The sequence below is a fragment of the Genypterus blacodes genome, unplaced genomic scaffold, assembly GCF_046128005.1.
Source record: "Genypterus blacodes isolate CSIRO-AG114 ecotype Tasmania unplaced genomic scaffold, CSIRO-AGI_Gbla_v1 ptg000067l_1, whole genome shotgun sequence".
Taxonomy (NCBI): Eukaryota; Metazoa; Chordata; class Actinopteri; order Ophidiiformes; family Ophidiidae; genus Genypterus; species Genypterus blacodes.
In genome coordinates this window covers 2,412,044-2,427,669 of record NW_027466879.1, presented here as the reverse complement: position 1 = coordinate 2,427,669, position 15,626 = coordinate 2,412,044, and the positions used below count along the sequence as shown (strand labels likewise).

At 46.7% G+C, this 15,626-nt stretch overlaps 1 protein-coding gene across 1 annotated transcript; it reads right to left on the bottom strand.

Annotated features, from left to right (window-relative positions):
* Positions 1 to 902: 902 nt before the first annotated feature.
* Positions 903 to 14,885, bottom strand: alx4a (ALX homeobox 4a). Its single transcript, XM_076156238.1, has 4 exons — positions 14,528 to 14,885; positions 4,672 to 4,991; positions 1,357 to 1,485; positions 903 to 1,223 (listed from the first exon to the last, which is right to left on the bottom strand). The coding sequence occupies exons 1-4, from the start codon at positions 14,883 to 14,885 to the stop codon at positions 903 to 905; spliced, it is 1,128 nt and encodes a 375-aa protein (XP_076012353.1).
* Positions 14,886 to 15,626: the final 741 nt, after the last annotated feature.

Here is a 15,626-nt window from a genome sequence, read left to right as displayed (position 1 = left end):
TGGAGGCTGGCGCTCTCAGGCCCTTCAGCCCTGAGAGCAGCAGGCCTGCTGTGCCACTCTCACACTCCCACACTCCACTTCCTCCTCCTCCTCCTCCTCCTCCTTCCTCTCTCCAGGCTCCAGACTGTGGACATCAGCAGGGCGAGTCAGTGAGACAGGTGGATCTCTCAGCCTGACCTCACTAAAACAGACCACATCTCATCTTGTTTGACGTGTAAATGCTGCCGTGCCCAACCAAAAATCTAAGCGTTTGAATCATTCAAAGATAAACCCGGGGGTTGTGTTTAACTGTGTGAGAGATTCTGTCTCCATCACATCTCAGGTTACAAACTGCTGCATGTGGAGCCGCCGGTAAAGAAAAATATATACAGAGCACAGAACCACAACTTCAGCTTCTTCAGCTATCTTTTTGGCAAACCCAGCATTAAAATGAGCGAAGGGAACAAAACAATAACACTTGAATTTAAATAAAAAGAGAATAAATCAGCACCTGAACAAACGGACAAACTACACTCAAAGCGCTGCAGAAACACAATTTGCTGTATTTTAGCAAGTTAAGTGCATGGGTTTGTTTGAAATTATTCATCTTTGCGTCGCTTCTCCTTCCTCTCCTGTTGCACAGCGCGGCGTCACGTCTGACTCCTCTGCGCTCGCTCTTCCTCCGCGCTCGCTCTTCCTCCCGCCGGTGAGAATCGTGAGTCGTCCATGTCTCGTCCACCTCTCGCTCGTTGTTCTGATTGACCTTCATCCAGCCGTATATTTGCATAATCATTTTATTGCAACATATTAAAAGGTAGTCACTGTTGCCGTTTTAGTTAAATTTGAGTGCCCCTGACCCCAGGTTGGGTTGTTTTAGAGGTCACAGGGGTCACACCGTCCCCTGTCCAGCAGGTTCTAACGCCTCATGTGGCCCAGGAGATGGCCGCACTGTGCTCTTTGGCCTTCATGCGCAAAGTGGCGATACTGGAGGACTTGCGGTCAGGGTCCATGTTGAGATCGTAGGCGTTGATGCCGGTCGCCATGCCGGAAGATCCCCCGAAGAGGCTGCCCATGTGAGCCTGGCCCATGTGACCCCCGGGGCTCGGCACGCCCAGGAAGTCAGACACCCCGCTGGCTGAGTGGGGGTGGGGCGTCATGCAGGGCGCCACAGAGTCACAGGGCACAACGCAGCCCGGCACAGGGGACGCCCCGCTGCTGCCGCCCAGCCAGGACGGGTTCTGAATCTGGAAGAAGGATGACAGAGCCAGAGTGTGAGAGTGTGTGGCATTAACCCCTCCAGCCATGACTGGGCTCAACACCCTGATCCTGTGGTGTGTGTGTGTGTGGTTTGTGTATTGTTGTGTATGCGTTGTGTACCTGTGCGTAGTTCTCGGGGCGCGTCAGGAGAGGAAGCTCATAGGCTGTGGAGAAATGTGTCCGGACCTGCTGCATCTGACCAAAACGCTCCCTCTTCCTCCATTTTGCTCTTCGGTTCTGGAACCAAACCTGCAGAACAAAAACAATGGAACAAAAATTGGAAAAACTACTCTTGGGTTTGGATCTCCTGTGTAGTAATAATTCAAAATGCTCAACCTCACAATTTGAACAATAAATCCCTGATTCCATGAAGAAGACCGGCACAGGAACCATGACAGGGAAAAAGGTGCTTCAGTGTAAAAGGAGTTGATGTCCAGTTTAGGGACAACAACTTTGAACAATCCCCTCTCATCTCATGCATGTTTGCTTGTACAATGAGGCAATACAGGAAGTAGAAACAGGATTATGAACGGACTATGTTTCCATTCGGTGTCTTGACGCCTGAAGCTGCTTGACTTCAGTCGTCGTCTCTTCCTGCGTGCAGACGGGAGGCGATCCTTCTCCTCTCGATGTTTCCACTCGTCTTCCTCCCTCCCTGTTCCTCCGTCACACCGCTGCGCTCACAGTGAAGGTGTTTCTTCATCCTAATTTATCCTGTCAGCCACGACAACCAAACGGCCCGGCTCCACCTCTGTATTGTGCCCGGTCTGTTGGCCATTATACCGGCAGAGCACAGTTCTGTGTTGCGTACACGAGGCCGTGACAGTAATTGGTAAAGACCTTGACAGCTTAAGTAGCTTGCTGACTCTCAATGAGGCTTTATTTATGTTACAGCCCCGGAGAGAAAGAGCAGAGAAATGCCAAGCCGGCCCCAGCAGGGGAGCTGTACGGCCTCAGAGCACTTTGAAGTGAGACAGCGGCTCAGACGATTGATAACCTGACCGTGCTGTCACTCATGTCAGCTACCACACCAAAGCAAAGAAAACTGAGCCTGAAAGCCCCTCAGCTTTTCCAACACCCCCAAAGCTCTAATAATATCTCTGAAACACTCTGGACCTGCTCCACGCTCATAAAGCGCCTCAGACTGGGCCTTGTGTGTCTGAAGAGTCAGAAAAAATGACATTTTCTCATCAAATGACATTTAGACTCTGCTTGTTGTAAATTCACTATAATTCAAATTCAAATAAAGTCGGATTGATCTTGAAACTTTAACCTCTAACTGCATCTTTCTTTATATTCCCTTATAGAAAAGCACGTATGATGTAATTCAATCTCTTGCATGTTTAGTTTGATCCTCTCTCAGCTCTGTGCGTCAGCTGTGATGCGTTCACTTGCGTCCGGAGCTGTGAGTTTCATATTCATGGTGTTGATCACTAACACATGGGAGCCAAACACAGTTTCAATCTTTCCCTCTGATGAAATTCACATTTTTAGTGCGGGAGTGCGTTTTATGAAAAGCATGCAAATGAGCCATCGCCATGGTGACGCACGCCTCGATGCAAATGCTTACAGAGCTCAGTCACACATGTGTGTGAAGGAGGCAACATGGCTGCCTGACACCACTTGCGTGTTCCTAAATGTTAAATCAGACTCTGGGTTCCATACCTCAGCCAAGTTTCTTATGAAAAGCCTTTTTAAAGTTCACTTATATTCTCTATTTGTCTTTGAAGTTTGAGTCTTTGCTTTATTTCTAAGAGTGACAGTTAGACCCCATCCCTTTATTTGAAGAGGATGTTTTGTCTGCTGAGGTCGCCCTGTTGTTTAATCTTCCGTTCCCTGTTTGTGTGTGTAAACTCAAACGCACACCTGTGTTTTCCCGCTCCGCTCCGTCTCAGATGCCATCGCCGCTCTCTGAGCTCTCCGGACTAACAATACGGCAAATCTGAGAATTGCGATGTTGTTGAAACCCCTGACCTTTGACCCCCTGCGACCTCCCCGTGTATCTGCAGCACATATGACTCAGGGCTGAACCGACTCTCTCCCTTTGAAACCCGGAGACAGAAAAAGCAAACATCTCCAGACCTGAAGGTTTGAACTGAAAGCCTCTTGTTCTTTCCTGTGAGAAGCAGCAACACAAAGTGCCGCAGCGTCTCCGTCTCCATCTCACTCTCTGCTGGCAGACGCCGCCAAAGGCTCCGTCTTGGTTTATCGTCTCTCTAAATATGCTTTGAAATCCTTAAACTTAAAACGCTTGAGATGCAGAATTCCAGATCTGTGAGTGTGTCTGCGTGCGAAGGTCCCGAGGAGCGAGCGAGCGAGCGAGGGGGAGAGAGAGAGAGAGCAGGGGCCTCGTTCCCTGACTGACGAGGCATCTTGTGTCTTTTATCTTTTGCTTGAGTGTTTAAGAGGGCCGCTGGGAGAGGCCGAGGCCCGTAAAGCCGCGGGCGGGTCTGTGATAGTCCAGGCTGCGACCCTTCAGAGCCTGGGGCCTGAGTTACAACCCTGCGGCAGGCACACACTTCCTGTGTTTCACTACAAAGTTATCCTGCTCGTGTAAAAGACGGCTTGTGATCTGACTGTGATCTCCTCATCACACGACCTCTGATCAGGGTCAAATTAGGGTAAAACTCTGCACCAATGTTGTACGTCTGTGTTTGTTTGAATGCATCAACTGCCCCAAAACTGCTCAAACCTGCGAACTAAGTAGGAAATCAATCACTAACTTGTTCAAAGCCCATGGGAAGGGTTTCACACCTTCACTGGAGACCACAGCAGGGACACATTCTTGTCTGAACAGGATGTTAATGAAAGAAAAACAGAGAAAATCCAGGGGCTTTGGAAGTCCCTGCTGCACACACACACACGCACACACACACACACACACACACACACACACACACACACACACACAGATGGAGGTTTCTTTTTTCTGCTTGCCAGCGTTGGAATGCATCGCAGCAGTCATGAAAAGATTATATGCAAATCAGGCTGGAAGGTCACAGGAATGGGTTCTTGATTCTGGATTCCGTGTCGCTCCACTTCGGGACTCGACGAGCTACAAAGCCCAGGCCACCGAGATCGAACCACGGAACGCAGCCGAGCCGAGTCCAAGTCTCCTCATGTGTTGATAAAAGTATGTCTCCCAAAAGTGAACATATGAGGCCCAGGCAGCTCAAACCTCAGCCCCCCCCCCCCCCCCCCCCCCCCCCCCCCTCAGCCCCCCCCCTCCGGGCCCCCTGACTCCCCGTCTCTTTGCTCTCCCCACTCCCACATTAAGATAAATCTCTCATGTTGTTCTCTGAGTGACGTTATCTGTGCAGAGCTGCAGATGTTGAGGGATCTGTGAGGCTCAATGCAGCCGGACTAAAACTGATCTGCAGTCTGTGGTTAGCAATCTGACTGAATTGTGTGTGTGTGTGTGTGTGTGTGTCGTACCTGCACCCGGGCCTCCGTCAGGTCGGTCCTCAGTGCCAGCTGCTCTCGGGCGTAAACGTCGGGGTAGTGCGTCTTCTGGAAGACCTTCTCCAGCTCCTCCAGCTGGTAGCTGGTGAAGGTCGTGCGGTTGCGTCTCTTCTTGCCCTTGTTGCTTTCGCCGCCGTCCCCCTTGTCCAGCGGGCTCGCTAAGTCGGTGCCCGGCTGGCGGTCGGACGACGCCTTGACTCCCTGATCCTTCACACCCAGGTAGCTGGAGTCCATACCAGGAGGGTCAGAGTCCAGGGCCAAGTCAGAGTCTGTCAGACCTGAGCTGTCTTTACCTGCAGAGACAAGAGGAGAGGACAGATGAGAGACATTACATGAGGACGACGACGATGATGATGATGAGAGGGGCAATTAGCAGGATAAGATGAAGAGTGTGAGGAATGATGTCACGCATAGAGGATTGTTATTCGTCTCTCACAGTGGAAGGATCGTACATCTGCCATTTAAATTCCAGACGTGTTCCAGGACTTTGGAAAGCAACCTTCACAACCGCCGCAGGGTTCGTACACTAAACGCGTTACGTAAGACGTGCGTGCGCTCCAGCTTTAAGAATCGCAGACTTGTCAGATCAGCAGGTCCCGAGTCCTTTCCTCAGCAGATAACCAGGTGTTGAAGTACTTCTGCAACCAAGGTACAGCTGGAATGATGAAGATCCAGGAGACTTCCTCTGCCACACAGACCAGGAGAGGGAAAGTGGGAGATAGGAGAGTGGATGTCTGGATATCTGGATGTCTGGATGTCTGGATGTAAGGTCAGAGGGACCATCTGTCATTAGCGCTGGACAGCATATGTAAAAGTGAAATAAGAGCTTAAGTTTTATTGTTATTCATTTGGGTCCTTCAGCTGTGAAGATTTAGGTTCCACTTCAGGTTTGGCTGATCTGAATCACATGCAAACACGCTGAAGATGAGCCGCTCCGGCCCGTATATGTTGAAAGCATGTTGCTCATATTCAGACTTCAAAGCGCCTCTTCTTCTTCCTCCGGGTGCCAGAACCCAGAGAGCTCGGCGAGGCTGCGTGCCGTAAACATCTGCCCCGGAAAAACCCAGCGTTTTGTCACTGAAAAGCTTTTGAAAAATCTGTTTTTAATTCTGTCAGAATTACCGTCATTTCAATAATATATCCTGCAATCAAAGCTTCCAAAGTCATCAACCATAAAAGTCTTCAGCCGCGTAGACGGGGGCCCGATCGTAAACGTCTCCTTAATTATTTTTATTGAGACTCAACAGGTTCGCTTTAGAGGAACGAACGTTCTGCTGATGTATTCCTGATTCCTGATTTATTTGTGGGATTAAGCGGAATGATTCATGGAGTTTGATAAAGTGGAAAAAAAAAATTTCTCACTCTTTATGGTAAAAATGGCGTAGGGAAATCAGTTGGCTCAGAGGATTTGTTTGTGTGATTGTGTGATTGTGTGTGTGTGTGTGTGTGTGTGTGTGTGTGTGTGTGTGTGTGTGTGTGTGTGTGTGTATGTGTGTGTGTGTGTGTAATGGATGGCCCGGATCCCTGGCTGCTTACAGGCTCCAGTTGTAGGTCATAGATCATAACGTGATGTGCAGGGGAACAGACACTGTGGTCATAATTTGAGACTGACAGAAAGTTGCAGATATTTTACTGCACTCCCACACACACACACACACACACACACACACACACACACACACACACACACACACACACACACACAGACTCGCCGATTTTCCCCTAATCTCTGTTTCTGCATGTGGTTGAAGTCTATACTGTGGCTACAAAGTCACCTGGCAGTGAGGTTGTTTTCTCCTGTCACCCCTGGCAACGACAGAGTCAAATTCATCCACAATTCTCTCTCTCTCTCTCTTTTGCACACACACACACACACACACACACACACACACACACACACACACACACACACACTTGACTCTGTGACTGCACGTTTCCATAGCTGTCAGTGTTCTCATCTAATCTTGCAGCTCTTCATCTCCTGCTCCTGCCCTGATTGAACCACACGCTCTGGATTAATACAAATACTATCAAACCATTTGTGTGTGTGTGTGTGTGTGTGTGTGTGTGTGTGTGAGGGGGGGACTCTGGGTCTGCGGTGCTTAATGAGGCCCGGCTGCAGCTCTGTGACCTCCGATGCCGTCTGAGGTGAGGCTATTCCAGGAAACACCTCAGCTGCTGGTCTTGTCGGGTTAGAACCTGGAGGTGTTCGGGCCGGTGTGTGTGTGTGTGTGTGTGTGTGTGAGCTCCTGGTGAAGCTCAGTGGACCTCTAGAGGCTCACAGCCATGTTGGGTCATGTTCTGCTGAGTGAGCTGACCGGGGAAGCTAATCATAGCCTGTCACGTATCATACACACCTTAAAGTGTATCGATCCACGATGAGACGAGTTCCTGTGTTCTCCCTGTCCTGTCACATCTCATCTAGGCGTGTTCAGCCTTGGTGGAGGTATGCTTTTCTCTAGGCTCTTGAATGTAGACTTTCCTTCAAGTTGTTACCATGGATTCCATTTGTTTTCACATCAGAAAAATTGACATTACAGCTCATTATTTGCCGCGTTAAGTGTAGCGTCTGGATCAGAATAAGAGGAAATGACAGCCTCCTGCCTGTAGGGGTCACTGTTTCACCCAGACTCCATTACAGAAAATATCCCCAAACGATGACTGAATATCATGTGAGTTTGATACTAAATATATGAGAAATGAGCAAAAACTGATGCTGGCTTCCAACTGACAACATGTAAACAATCCATCTGACGATCCTGAAAATGATCCTCCTAAGAGTTTCCCTGCACAGATCCAACCCGCATGCTCCTGGAGCTACCTGACAGTGCTGGAACCGTTCTCACGTCTGTCTGTCTGTCTGTCTGTCTGTCTGTCTGTCTGTCTGTCTGTGGGGGGAACCGTGTTCGGGTGGCTGAGGCCGCTTCACTCTCCATAACCGACACGCTTGAAAGGGAGCAAACGTGTTTTATCCCAGCATAAATATTTTCAAGTTATTTCATCTTATTCCCCCGGCCGGCAGCCGCGGTCACCACCAGGCAGAGCTGTCAGCCTGTGTGAAACCAGAGGCCCCTCGCTGATCAAAGCCTCTTGTTTATATCTCGTGCGGTTGATGTTTTCTTGGCAGCGGTGTGGTATTGTGACAGTCTCCTGTTTGTTATCCGTGCGATGGGCTCCCCAATACGGCCCAAGGTGAACAGCAGTGGGCTGGTCTGCAGGCGAGGCCCCCGCGCTGAGAAAACAATCCCAGAAAGCCTCAAGAGCTTTTTTTAGGCGACTAAATCCAGAGGCGCCATGTTACGGAACATGATTAGACTCTTTCTGAGGTCCTAACTCAACTGTAGTCAACCTGAAGTACCTGGACAAACTCTTTATGTGTATTTCCATAGGTATGATTAGCTTTAGCTCTGGTGCTTGATGTGTTTTGTGTCGACTGAAGCCATTTGTCATCGATCTCTTTAGCTTTTTCCCGCTTACACCTGCAGTTCTCGATGCCACCAGCCATCAACCAAACTCCCATTTCATTTCACCCCCCTAATGTCTTCTCAGCGACGGCGTGTTTCCTATTCAGACGAACTCGCCATGCTAAATGTTTTGAGTTGCGACCACAGAATGTTCTATTTTCACTGCAGTGGGTCCAACAGGCTGCATCTGTTCCAATTACAGCGCCGAGCGAAGAGGGGAGAGTTTGTAGCTGTGTGTGTGTGTGTGTGTGTGTGTGTGTGTGTGTGTGTGTGTGTGTGTGTGTGCGTCCAGAACAGAGAAAGTGGTGCAAAGATTAAACACACAGAATGAACATCAGAAGAGGCTGAGCAGGAGGAGAGAATCAGGAGCGTCTGTTTGTTTGTGAGCAGAACAAACTATTTTCATGAAATTCTGTGATAATCTCAATATGAAAATCCAGTTTATTTATCATGATGAACTGTCAGTGTGATCCAGATCTGAGTCTTGTTATTGTAGCCACTCATCTAAGTTAAACCTTTATGTTGCTGTTTGAAGCAACGACTCGCTCATATTCAGTGATTGACACGAATCCAATCAATTCATGACATTAAAGTTAATTACAGACAAAACTGCGAGTCTAGACTGCATGTAAACACGTATATGACTCTTTATAAAAACCATGATGTGATCGAGGCCCTGTGCTTTTGTTTAATGAGCGCTGACACTGAAAAATGGATCGAAAAAAGGATAGAACACCAATATCCGTACGACGTCGCTTCAGCTTTTACCTTCCTGCTAACAAACAAACAAACAAACAAACAAATCCCGACCTGCTCCAAGGTAAAAGTCAGATGAGGATGTTTCTGCTCCTTATAGCCGCCCTTGTCTCTTATTAGAACATCAATAACAAGTCTAATTATGTTTCTATCAATAGCTCGGCGACATGGTGTCATTTGCATTCGTCTCAACACTTTGGGAACAACACATACACACACACACACACACACACACACACACACATATCCCCTTGCGACACATTGCGTTTGCAGCTCTCCTCTATAGTGTTGGAGACGGTGCATGTGTGTGACAGGCAGACGGAGGCGCTCAGCAAACGTTGGTTCTCTCTCTCTCTCTCTCTCTCTCTCTCTCTCTCTCTCTCCCTCTCTCTCTCTCGCCCTTTTTTCTCCCACGTGATAAGTAGCCGTTCACTTTGAAATTCAACTCTGCTGACTGAGCGGAGAGTCGATCCATCTCAGCAGGCTGCGCTATAAAATGCAGTCTGCAGAAAATCCACAAAGACCCAAGACTGATAAATCACATCTCGCTCACTCCGTTTTTCTCTTCCTCACACACACACTCACACACACACACACTGTCTCTGTCTCTCTCTCACTCCCACCAGCTCTCGTCCAAATGTTTCACTCAGGCCTCGGAGCGAAACATTCGCCTGCGTCTAAGCGGAGTTCCCTTCATCTCACGTGTTTGGCTGTCTGATGGAGAGAGAACATTCCATCAGAGTGGGAAAAACTCACCCGGCTACATTTTTGGGTCTGCGAGAGCATAAAACAAAAAATACTATGCTGGGAAAACTCAACTTTCTAACCTGCACCATCACTTCCTTCCTCCTTTCACTCAAATACAGAAACTCTATAGATTGAGTTGAGAGTTGAGAGCCTCGTCCTGTTCCATTTGTTATCACATCAATCGGCTCAGAAATGGAGGTCAACACAACAAAGCTCCAACTTAAATAATAATAAATCACGACCACAATTTAAGCAAATTTCCTGGAAATACATCAACAGAATATGAGACGCAGTGCTGACAGACAGAGTAAACTACAGCGTTACTTTAATGGCCGCTTTGGTGGTATTAAAGTATTTGTTACAGGCCTGCAGGTGCCTGGAGAGCCATCGGTTATAGCAGCACCGCGGGCAACAGCTGAGGGAAGGAGCCGCAGAGGAAAATGGCTCGGAAAATTCAAAAACGTCTTTAAATCGTTTGTCCTATTTGCGTTTGAGCTGAAATGTTTCTGTGGTGCGTTCAGGGGTCAAATAATACCTGGATGCAATTCCCAACAAAGCTCCTCCCACAACATCTCAAAGGTGTGTGTGTGTGATTACGTCATGTTTGTCACACACTTAAGAGACTTTTTAAGGGTTTTTTAATAGTTTTCACAGGCTTTAAAGTTTCCCTTTGTGGCCTTTTTAAGGATGGGCCGACCGGTTTGCTGCTGCACGGTTTACTGGAACAACAGGTGGTAGAAGAGAGAAAATGTGGGAGGAAGGAAGAGACAACAAAGTCCCCCGTCTGTCCTCGTCAACAGTTCTTGAACAAAGCGATGGCGTGATGATGTAATGATGATGATGCTTGAGGAAGTTCAAACACCTCAAAACTACAAAACCCCTCAAAGTCTCCAAATTGAAAAAAGGCTTTCACGTAAAGAATGAAACTGTTTGATTTAAATGCAAAACCACAACAACTGCAATAAATCCCAAACTAGGCCAATAGTTCAACATTTGCTGTCTAAACTCCAGCATGTAATAGTGTTTTGCATGCAGTCAGCAGCTATACGATACCCAGATAGGTGAAGAGGTCTGATCTAATCCGTCCTCCCCGGCTGCTACCAACCCTCCAGCTCTGCCCGTCAATGTTCAGCCTACATAAAGCGGTGACAAAGAGACCAAAGGAAGTGGCGGACTGTATAAGAGCCTTTCTGCCCCGCCGCTCTCGCTCCGCCGTGCAAACTGAGCCTAATGTAAATTGCCCTGCCAAACTTTGGGGCTAAACGGTAAAATGATCTGGAGACCTTGTCACCTCCACTCATGTCACGGAGCGGCTGAAGTGCGCCTCAGTTGTCTGGCCTGCATGGCTGTTTCCCATTACGGAGCAACGGCTGCAGGCGGCCATTAGGGCCTGAGGAGGCTGAGCCGGGATAGAGACAAGGAGACGGGGAGACGGGGAGGCGAGGAGACAAAGGACCGAATCGCTTTTACACCCAATTAAGCCGGAAAAGTACCTCATGTATTTAATCCCTTTAATTAGTAATTCAGCTTTACTGTCCTGATAATTATACTGTTTATTATATTATGTTACACTGCAGGTAAAACTAAAGTTACTTACAAGAAACTTAAAAGTAATTTCCCCCTGAATTTACCCTTAAATGTGTCCTTATTTACACTTAGTTACAGTTCTTCTTATTCTATCATCGTGTCAGCGTCTAAAACAATCAAACCCAACATGTTGTTTTCACTCAGTCGCACCATTACAGAACACAGAAAAAACTAACGTGATATTTTCTGATCTCCCAAATTATTTAATATGAAATAATAATAAAATGAATACTAAAAATGTCTCCTGTTGCCATGGTAGCTGACACTTTCACCGGGACAGACTTTGCTATGAGACATAACAAGCCCTAATTAATACATAATTATGTTTAGATATAATAGCTACAAAACAATCCTTGTGTTTCTATGACAACGGGACAATTTCCACCAGATTGAGCCGAATGGAATTAAGACTTCAAGAATTTAGCTCAAATTTACACGTGCTAGAAACGACAGATCCCTGACATGAAACAACATCAGAGACACACACACACACACACACACACACACACACACACACACACACACACACACACACACACGTTTAAATCTTACATTACAACAGGAGTTAATGACTGCAGTGTGTGGAGACGCAGATGGATCTTTACCTCAAATAACAAAAACATCCTCTGGCGGAGCAAAAGGGCCCAATATGAGGCTGAACATGCAGGGGGGCCCCGGGTCTCTAAATCTGAGGAAAACAAACACTCCCTCATCTGTGCACATCAGAAACAGCTCGCCCTCGTACTCGTACCATCACTTCCTTATTGGAGCGACGCTACCGTTAGATGCCTTTAACAACCCTGAACCGCTGGAATCACGTTTACTATTTGGTTACCGCCGGCAACAACAAAGACACACACTTTGTCTCGGCGTAGTTAAAAGTTAACCACGTCGAACTGGAGCCCAAATGTTGCGGGTCCACCCCCTCTCCCTTCACATGGGGGTTTCAAATGGATTCTCTCTGCCGTGTGTGTGTGTGTATGTGTGTGTGTGTGTGTGTCGAGCTAAAGGTCACGCTCCCTGCAGCACTCGGAGACAATGCGCAGACACATCAAAAGAGGAAGCGCGGCGTCTCTGGTGCAGGTTTAGGGCTGAAACATGGATCGTCCTCTGGGATTCATGTGTTTCAATCAGTAACGCCACCTTTAACTTCATTTATCTCCGTTTGTCTCTGTTTACTGCATCACTTAGGCACTTTTCTACACCTAAAAACATTTGAATTAGCCTTTTAATCTCTCTTTTGGATGGATATGTCACTTATACAGTCTAACATGACTGACAGGGAGGAATGTAATTATCTGTCATGAATGTGAATGTGAGTCTAACTTTGCTGGCACTCAGTTTGAAACAAGTCATCACCTCAGGTTTGACTGAAAGGATTCAACCTCAGATTACAGCAACAAAACTCTTTGTTTGACAATCTGAGACTGAGCAGTGACGGCCAACACACAGGTTTGATCAATGAGAGGCAGCAGGTTGCAAAGGAAAAATAATACAGACATCAGGAATCATTTAGAGTTCAGCAAAGCTTCAGATTCCTCCTCATCTTCACCAAAATCACCAAATATATCATCGGAAAATTATGTCTGAAAATAACGAATAGAATGAGGTGTGAGTGTGTGTGTGTGTGAGCTAAAGTCAAACACACATACTTTGACATCTGAGTTGCGTTAATGTTGGAGCTCGTCTCTCGCTGCTTTGTTCAGTGTGAAAGTCCTCAAATATTCAAGTTTAAGATGAAATCAAAACTATAGATTTCAGGCGGAAATCGTTTGCCATTTTTCTTAATTGGACGCATCGACCGCAACGCCTCAATTCGTTCACTTCCGGTGTTCTTCTTCTACTTCATCATATTTTAGTAGCGTAAATCTGTGTTAATAATAAAGATTTGATATTTTGACGGATTCATTTTCTGGACACATTTGGAGGAAGAAATGTATTTGACTCGGAATAAAAACAAAAACAACAATAATAATAATAATACATTTATTAAACTTCCAAAAATAATTTTTCGTTGTTGTTTTTTTTGGTAAATATTCTGTTTAGGAATTTTAATTTACACTTGTGACGCTCATTAATTTATATTAATATGAATATAATATAAATAAAAGTCCGTGAGACATTCTGAGGTGGTTGGTTCATTTTAACAGAAAATATGTAAATATTCCAATTTTTAATACAACAAAACACACACACACTGCGGACACACACACGAACCGCGTCTCTCTCAGCATTCATGTGTCATTATTAGTTATTGGATCCATATGAAATCCTCTCTATTATGGTTGTATTGATTAGTTGGAATTTCTTGATATGAAATAGAGATTCGTGGTGTGTATGGATGCTGTTTTAATGGTTGACGCTGTGTGTGAGTGAGTCTTTTAAAACATAAACATACACACACACACACACACACACAGTAATACAGCAGCAAAGTGGTCGTTTCCCTCTAATGGGGGTCAAAGTTTTATTTCCCTCCACATCAAACCCGTTTATCAGGCTGTTGAGACTAATTAGAGGCAAAGCAGTAGACAGACAGACAGACAGACAGACAGACAGACAGACAGACTTAATTCAATTCAGCTCAGATGTGAAGGCAGATTATCACATTAAATATGAGCTCGTTTAATGTTTCTGGACCAAAGAGAAAATTGGACAGATTAGATCAATATTAAGTCTAAGTGTTTGCTGCTTTAACGCATAAAAACAATAAAGAATAAAGAGAGGAAAATAATGAACATGTGAAATATATCAATAACAAATGTGTTACCAGTGAAAATAATTTGAATTTCAATCCAAAATTATAGAATAATCCACGTCACATTTGTGAACGCAACACTTTTCAGGTGAATCAGTCCCGGGAAGTTTATACACGGGCGGACCTAAGGGAGGACTGCCTGGGGCTCCCAGCTATAAGAGGGACTCCGAATCACTACAATTATGTTTAGATAAACACACACACACACACACACACACACACACACACACACACACACACATAACTTTTGTTTTATACTTTGACTTTGAGGAAACGGGCCAAACTTTGACCCGGAAATGTAGAAGATTAAGAAGTTTCACTAAAGAAAAGCTCAGCTGTTCCATATTTGACTTTTGCTGCACAATTCCACCTTTAAATCCCGAATTCATTCCTCCGTGTGGCTACCTCACGTTTCCTAAGCCACCAGTCAATCAACCAATCAATCACTCAATCAATCAGCCAACAAACCAATCAATCAGTCCATCAATCAGCACCCCCCTCCCCTCCACTCACTCACCATAGCAGGGGCCGATCGCTCCGTTGATCGCGTCTCTCTCCGGGTGCAGTTTGTCCTCCTCAGGGGGAGTTTTGCACGAAGACCTCTGCACAAAGAGCTGGTGGTATTTGCTGCTGTAAGTGCCTTGCCCAGCTGCCGCGGCATCCAATGGCTGATGACACTTCAGCTGGAAGAGGCTCCGGTCCGCTTCCCCGCAGGCCCGGCCTTTGTCGTGCAGGAAGGCGGCGGCAGCGGCGGCGGGGCCGGGGAAAGATGTCCTGAAGAGGTCCGTCTGCTGGTCCCGACCTGAGGCAGAAGAGCTGTAGTACGAATCCATGGATGTCATATCGCTGTATGAGGCGCGAGGCTCGACGCTCATCCCTAAAAAAGTGCAGAGGAGGAAAAGAAGACCAAACTTTCTCTCCCTCCCTCACTCTCTCACTCTCTCTCTCTCTCCCTCTCCCTCTCTTGGAAAGCAAAAAGATACCCCTCCTCCTCGTCCTCCTCCTCCGCCTCCTCCCCCTCACTACCTCATACATACACTCTCTCTCACACACGCACACACACTCGCATATTCCGCACGCAGACTCTCAGCAGAGCGCAGCTGGGTTTGGTTATAAAACGATTCAGATCTTTTCCAGGAACCACTGTCGTTGACCAAACACTCAGAAAAAACACACAGAAAACTCCAACAAACCCCGAACCTTCTTCCCCCTCTCAGGTCTGAGCCGAGTCTCTCCTCAGAGGACGAGACCCGGGTCTGCCCCAAGTCCTCTCCCGAGTCATTATCATCACGCTGATGACCTGAGCGCTTATTAGCAGAGAAAAGAAGAAGAAAAGTGAGCATTTTCGAAGGGGTGGGGGGTCAGATGACACGTGACATGTAATTGTGGATATATGAATATAGCCAATAAGTGATGGCACCGGGGCGGAGCGGTTTGACGCTTCACTCGCAATGGTTCATCAAGGCCAAATCATCCATACACGCTCCTGATCGCTTAGTCGCTCCAGCATGTGAGAGGTTAATAATCCTCAACATTCATCCCGTAAAAGCTTTTGAGTACATTCACAATGTTGGTGTTTATGTAGGAACTCAGGTGGAGCAACATCTCTGCCATGA

Excerpts from the sequence above, each read along its gene's own strand:
- alx4a (XM_076156238.1), bottom strand. The coding sequence starts at position 14,885 with ATGAGCGTCGAGCCTCGCGCCTCATACAGCGATATGACATCCATGGAT. Across the intron at positions 4,992-14,527 it reads AGCGATCGGCCCCTGCTATG|GTAAAGACAGCTCAGGTCTG; the intron begins GTGAGTGAGTGG and ends TTGTCTCTGCAG. Across the intron at positions 1,486-4,671 it reads TGACGGAGGCCCGGGTGCAG|GTTTGGTTCCAGAACCGAAG; the intron begins GTACGACACACA and ends TTTGTTCTGCAG.